General features: G+C 36.6%; 1 protein-coding gene across 6 annotated transcripts; it reads right to left on the reverse strand.

Annotated features, from left to right (window-relative positions):
* Positions 1-1,124: 1,124 nt before the first annotated feature.
* Positions 1,125-6,528, reverse strand: LOC131003587 (uncharacterized). Of its 6 annotated transcripts, none has more exons than XR_009094728.1 (11): positions 6,303-6,519; positions 6,113-6,210; positions 5,437-5,532; positions 4,963-5,067; positions 4,740-4,844; positions 4,524-4,662; positions 3,937-4,052; positions 3,805-3,861; positions 3,441-3,630; positions 2,400-2,475; positions 1,125-1,340 (listed from the first exon to the last, which is right to left on the reverse strand). XR_009094728.1 is itself a non-coding variant. In XM_057930113.1 (9 exons), exons 1-9 carry the CDS (start codon positions 6,433-6,435, stop codon positions 3,547-3,549), a joined length of 933 nt encoding a protein of 310 aa, XP_057786096.1. In that variant the 5' UTR covers positions 6,436-6,528; the 3' UTR covers positions 3,122-3,546. The 6 variants fall into 6 exon arrangements, 1 of the variants encoding a protein (XP_057786096.1); XR_009094727.1 differs by having other exon boundaries at positions 2,400-3,043; XR_009094726.1 differs by having other exon boundaries at positions 1,125-2,475.
* Between the last annotated feature and the right edge of the window lie 417 nt (positions 6,529-6,945).

Genomic DNA, 6,945 nt, shown 5'->3' on the forward strand with positions numbered 1-6,945 from the left:
AAGGAACATTTCTATCAAATTATAAGAGAGGAGGTATTGAGAGTAACTTTTTATGACATATTGTGTAATTTATAAATTATATTGAAAATATTTGTTATGTGTTGAGTGTAGGGTTATAAACGAATTGAATCGAGTCGAATATCATAATTTCGTATTCGTATTTGAATACTAACCGAATCGAATATTTATATTTCGAATCGAATATTTATCAAATACGAATATCAAAATTCGAATCGAATACGAATTATTTGATTAGTTTACAATCGCAATGACGAAGAGCGACTTGTGATGAAAGAATGACTTCAATTTAAAATTTTGATTTTATAAATTGTAAAGTTTTACTTTTTAAATTGTGGAGAATTACTTTAATGCATGTATATTATGATTCTTTACATTTTCCCTTTTTAAAATTGTCAATTATTATATAATATTATAATTCTTATATATATAATTAGATATTGATGAATATAAATTAAATTCATCCAATAAAGTGATGAATCCACCATAAAATTTACAATCAAATGGTGAAAATTAGTTCATAATTTATTTTAGCCCCTCCACACGCACACATATATACATATATATAATATTTAAATATTTAATCATGCATCTATGCGTATATCGAATCGAATATCATAATTTCATATAAGTATTTGAATACTAATCGAATCGAATCGAATATTTGTTATCGAATACGAATAACTCAATTTCGAATCGAGCAAAAATATTCGATTCATTTACAATCCTAGTTGAGTGTCCCGAAAATGGAATGATGCGGTTCAAATGGAACGGCCACATTGAAGAGTTCGAATTCATCCGATGGAGTATGATTTTACTTTTTTTATTATTATTATTAATAATAACACAAAAGATTATCGTGTCTTTACTAGATTAATCAAATTCTTTTCTGACCTCTCTTTTTATTCATTTTTTCATAATCAAACGCTGACCAAATTTTAAATTTTGCCAAAGAAAAAAGTGTGCCGGAATATGATGAGACTTATATAATTACCCATTTAAGCTTACAATTATTAAATAAAGAAGTGAATAGTCACTCACATCTAATGAACAGATATTCACTAATAAACTGTCAGAATTCAGCTGAAAATAATAGGGACAAAAAATAAAAATTCCCAGCCAGATTTTCATAAAATAAAATAAGCATCTCTTACAATAAATATTTCTTTTAAACCAAAATAGAAGTTTGAAATGCCACAAACTATTCATGCATACGCCGGTAAAGAAATGCCACAAATTATTCATGCATAAACTATATATACACAAACACAAATATATTTCTGTCTATATTATTTTGTGTTACTATGTCGAACTCCATTTGCCTACAAAAAATGGATTAAAAAAATGGTTAATAGTGTTTTACTCCCTTTGTCAACCAAATGTTGTCCTAAGGGAGGGAGGCAGGGGTTTTAGGAAAAATCGTGCTGTTTTTTTATTGAGTGGAGAAAGGAGTCCACAAATGAAGAAAAGTTAATTAAATTAGTGAGTGGAGAATGAGGCCCACATATTAGTGAGTGGAGAAAGGAACCTACTAAAAATAGATTAGGACAACTATTTGTGGACGGACCAAAATGGCAAATTAGGACAACATTTTGTGAATGGAGTGAGTATATCCTAAATTTTCAGAGTTTTCTATAAAATGTCTCGAACTTTCATTTTCACCTAAAAAATCTTGAATTTTCAAACGTTCTCTATAAAATACCCCGAACTTTTGTTTTCTCCTAAAAAACGTAGACCTTTAAGCATTTTTCATAAAATGTTCTGCTATACAAAGTCTTGTTGATTGAAAGATGACTCATCTCAAGTCTTGAATTATCAATTTGAAGGTGTAAGATTCTAAACTTATCTGCAATCAGTCTGAGAAGAGTCATCTTTCAATCACCTGATTTTGTATAACGGGATATTTTATGAAAAACGCTGAAAGTTCGGGATTTCTTAGGAGAAAACGAAAGTTGGAGATATTTTATGAAATGCACTGAAAGTTCGGACATAAAACACTATTAACTCTAAAAAAGGCGTATGGAGCGTCTAAAGACAACTGCGTTTCCATCTCTATTACATCCTGCTACGTACATGTCCAAAAATAGGGGATACCTACACTCTATGGTCCTAAAAAGCAAGATCTCTACAACTTCAAGCTTGTTTCTTATTCAAAAGGCCCAACACCAATTTCAAATGAACAAGAGGCAATTTAAACAGTGTTTCGAGTGCGTATATTCCAATCAAGGGACATAAAACTTAGCTGTATATCAAGCAAATATTCAAACTCGAGTATAGTGCACAGATATAGGCTTCAGTTTCATATCCCTTGCAAAGATGAGTGGCGAAAGAGAGAATCGGATCAAGCATGAAACCATGAGTACGAGTTCGAGAGTATGCACCTTAGATTCAAGAGTGTGCCTGCAAATTCCACGTTTTCGAGCATCATACTTGTGCTTTCTTTTGTTCTCTTAGTTCCTGGAATCATACTCAAAGTATCATAAAGGTTAGTATCAACAAAAAGTGGCCGCGAGGGAGGGGAGATACGAGAAAGAATAAAAGGATAATAAGAATGAAACGAAGTACGGGTCCACATCCATGTCTAAACAAACTATATCCCTCTTTTCTGTCCTAAGCTGGAACCTCAGACTATATCTTGGAAGCCAACGAGTGTGGCTTCATTCAAGCGTGTCGAGGACTCGAGGGAACATATAATTCTCTTGTCGAGTGCCTGCATATTGCATTAGATGATGGTGGCTCATCTCTAAACAAAATATCACAACAGTTTCTTTATGTCAAAACGAAAAGGAATCTACAGAAATTAAAAGGGAAACCACAGAAACCCTAGACTTGCCATTGCGTACTAAAGCTTTGCTCTATGCAATCCAAAGAGTTTGCTCAAAGCATCTTGTCAACTTGAACGAACACAAATTACAAGACGAGCGTAGATAGTGCCAGCATTTATGGCCACATTCGATCTTCAAGGTTAGACTGTAATAACTAATAAGCAAAGTTCAACTTTCGACGGCCAGACAGGAAATTCCATCTGAGAGCATCAAAAGCACAAAATGAGAAATGAAGATTACGGTCTACATATGCATACAATAGAATAGAACAGGAGAAATACAACGTTACAAGGTTTTGATGAATGCGGAATTCAGGTTTATATACAAGCACCTAGGTTTGAAAGGACACCAAAGGAAAGTAACTACAACTAGATTTCAGCCGTAGAAACGTGCTTAGCCAGTTATGTATACAACCATTGACGACGTCAAAATTGATGAACCATCAAAGGTTCAGCTAAACTTGCCTAGATCTTCATATTTGTTTACAAGGATGAAAAAGAGTTGTGACAAACGAGTCCAACTTTAAAAGACACGAATAGTCGACCCAAATGCTGCAAGCAGGGAACCGAGTGGTGCAGCTTATTGATGGTGATTTACCTGGAGCATAAGCTGCACTTGCATTGCAAGTCGACTGATCAGCTGCAACGTGATCGCAATCATCAGAGTACATACGAATTTCTAATCATTTGTGCAATAATGATAGTCATGTCTCCAGTTTACTCTTCTTTTGGGCCCACTGCGGTCCGTATATTGCTAAATGTGTCCTGCCAAACCGCCGATCAGCTATCTGTATTCATTAAACACAACAAACAAAATTGCTTATAACATAGAACTTTGAATTTAACGGGAAGGATTTTAGATTGTTATATGATAACATTGATTGTGAATACATAAATCGAACAATTCCGACAGTAAGAGATGAATGTTATCAAGGTGGCTACGTGGCCGTCATTTAAGTTACCTTTACCAAGCACGCACACGAATCCAGCATGTCAGTTCTCAAAGGGTACTCAACTACCTGGAGAGATGAGACAAACAGATTATGGTTTAGGAGACCGAATGAAATCCGGCAAAAGATTCGTGTGCGACTTACTATAAATGTATTCTCCCCAACCACCGATGAATTAGAAACCTGATCCATCAGAACTGTGTAATCTACAAGCATGTATGGAGGAGTAACACTTATATAATCAAACGCCGCCTCTTTCCCTATAGCAATCAGATACGGATATATAAGAATCCTACACAAGAAAAGTTGTAGAGAAAATACAGAAAGTATAAGCAAAATATATGTATCTACAATTTGATTAGTTCACGGCTAATTATTAAGAACTTCATAATGATTGATGGGTATATGACAAAGATCCCTGATACTGTCATAGACGAGTTCCAAGGAAAAAACATTCCACAGGTCCGGCATATTTTAATCAAGTCTTATCACACTTAAATCACTTAATACGTTTTAGATCTTTTAGAAACCTCTCTCCTCAATTGTCTAACTGAACATTGTATGACCATATTTTAAGACGTCAACCATTTGAGGCCTTGAACTAAAAGGAGTAAAGTGCTGCAACCAAATCAAGGTTCATTCTATGCATAAACTTTAAGACATGTAGTAGTTGTATTAAGCATGAGGATACCATATTTCCGAAAGGAAGAAACTGATGAAAGAATAGTCACCTAGATATCTTTGTGCATTTTCCAAGAAGGTTTCAACACGGGCAGTATGTATAACCGAAGCCTCAAGGAATCCAGTTGACTCCAAGTTAGGCTTTAGCACATCCGAGATAACCCAAGGATCCATCTCCACAAAGTGAGCCTAAAAACCATGAATTAAGCCAGGAAGGAACGGATATGATTAAAAAAGAAACCAAAAATCGGTTAATAGTAGTGCACCTCAGAACATCCTCTACTGATAGCTTCAATACCAACGGATCCTGTGCCGCTGTACAAGTCTAACCAGCGCCCGGGCCTCAGAGACTGAGGCGAGCCACCTGCTGCCTGTCTCGTATCGGTTCAGCGAATAGTTTAATTGCAATTTGCAACTACATACTAAGTTAAGCAATTAAAAACCCACTCACATAGGTCAAACTACAATAAAAATCCAAGAAAACCCCACCTGTAAAATTGAAAAAGCTGCTCCTTTTACAACTTCCATCATAGGCCGCACGTCCATACTCTTCGGTGAGAGTAACTTTTTCCTCCGAGCCGTACCTCCAAGTACCTAAAACAACAATTGACGTTTATCTCCTTAAGTAAATCAAACAACAACTCCAACCTTGTAGTCAGAAAATAATGTAGTCCAGGTTGCAAGAGGTTGGAAACTTTGAATTTACATTGGAACTGTACATAAGCAATCACACTTAGAAAAGTCGACTCACCACCACCTCTAGAGATCAAATGTGATACTGAGTCTGCAGACTTACAATATAAGTCCAAATTTTACAGTATTGCCTACTTGAATGAAACCAGTTAAATTCCAATTCCAAAAGAACAGTTCAAGGAACCAAAATATCAGTTGAAGGCACATTTTTTCTCGGTAATTTAAGCGATAATTTAACAAGGAGAATGAAACTTGAAAAGAATCCCAAACCTGAAGCAGTTTGTGTGTCTCTCGCGGCGGCTTTGGCTCCTGCAGTGGTGTATTGTTTCTCGCTTCTGGATTTCGTTGCTCTCCTCTCCTCTTTACCTGTAACACAAAAGTAACATAACTTCTTAGCAAGAGAATATTAATACAAGATTAAACTTTCTTTAAAGGAATATTAATACAATTTAACAAGGCCTGAACTACATGAAATTGTCTCCAATTAACAACAATTGCATGAGCTTTGCCTATGAAAAAAAAAAAGAGTACTGTTTGACATGATATGAAATATTAAGCATGCAGTCGCCCTCTCTCTCTCTCTCTTACACACACACACACGCACACGCACACGCACACGCACACACACAAGGAGCAGAATCCTCCATGACAGTTCTACTTATGCCCTTCTAGTTATCTCTCTCTCACACACACACACACAACAGAATCCTCCATGACAATTCTACTTATCTCATTCTAGTTCTCTCTCTCTCTCGCTCTCACACACACACACACACAACTAAGGAACAAATCCTTCATGAGAATTCTACTTATCTCCTACTAGTTCCCTCTCTCTCTCTCACACACACACAAACACCACAACAATGACTCAGAAGCAAATCCCACCCGAGTCAATTCTCCTTATCACAAACGCAGACGCACAAAGATAATCAAGAGAAAGAGTGACCTTCCGAGATGGTTTAGGTAAGAACTCATCGGGATTAAGACCGTACTGCTCAAGGAACTCCCTTTTCTTGTCATTACCAGTAATTTCGTTCCTGGGTTCTGACATATAACAAAATGGGACTTCAAAATCCATTCCCTTAAGAAATTTACATAGAAAGAATCGAGTGTTGCGGGAATTCGCAGCGACTTACTGTAAGAAAAGGTGACAACAAACGGACGGCGAGCGCAGCTGCGTGTGGGCTTCGACGGCACGCTGACGAGATAGGGATTGGGATGGACAAAATCACTTCTTGTAATGTGCAATGGCGTTGGCAAAATCGCCATTTTTCCTTTCTGCTGCTCGCTGAGTGATGATGACTGCTGAAGTGATGATAATTAAGCAAGAATTTTTTCTCAAAAAGAAAAGCAAAAAATAAAAAGTTTGGAACTTTGAAGTGTTAAAAGCAAATTTGTGCTTTCCATTCGGCCCATTAGGATATTGGGCTAACAAATGGGTTATTTATTTTATTTATGGGTAATTATATTCACAGCCCTCATTTTACTCACTATAGCTCTCTGATGAGGACTGTAAAACTCATCAGCGCTGTTCTTAGCAATACATGAATATTTTACCTAATTATTGTTATTATTATTATTAAATAAACTAACCAGAGACCGCCTTGCCAGAGTGCATGTTGGCAGAGACTGCCTCGCCAGAGTACGGCACGACAAAGCCAACCTGCAGAGTCAGAGCTGGCCTTGCCAGAGCACAGAGCTGCCCGCTTTGCCAGAGCGCAGAACTACCAGAGACACATGCCAGAGCAGAGCTACCAGAGACAACCTGCCAGAGCCAGA

Source organism: Salvia miltiorrhiza, unplaced genomic scaffold (genome assembly GCF_028751815.1).
Source record: "Salvia miltiorrhiza cultivar Shanhuang (shh) unplaced genomic scaffold, IMPLAD_Smil_shh original_scaffold_233, whole genome shotgun sequence".
Classification (NCBI taxonomy): Eukaryota; Viridiplantae; Streptophyta; class Magnoliopsida; order Lamiales; family Lamiaceae; genus Salvia; species Salvia miltiorrhiza.

What these genes read in the sequence shown, in the direction of transcription:
- LOC131003587 (XM_057930113.1), bottom strand. Translation starts at nt 6,435, where the DNA reads ATGGCGATTTTGCCAACGCCATTGCACATTACAAGAAGTGATTTTGTC. An exon ending in TCAGTAGAGGATGTTCTGAG is followed by an intron (nt 4,663 to 4,739) that starts GTGCACTACTAT and finishes CATGGTTTTTAG; the next exon opens with GCTCACTTTGTGGAGATGGA. An exon ending in TTGGGGAGAATACATTTATA is followed by an intron (nt 3,862 to 3,936) that starts GTAAGTCGCACA and finishes TCATCTCTCCAG; the next exon opens with GTAGTTGAGTACCCTTTGAG.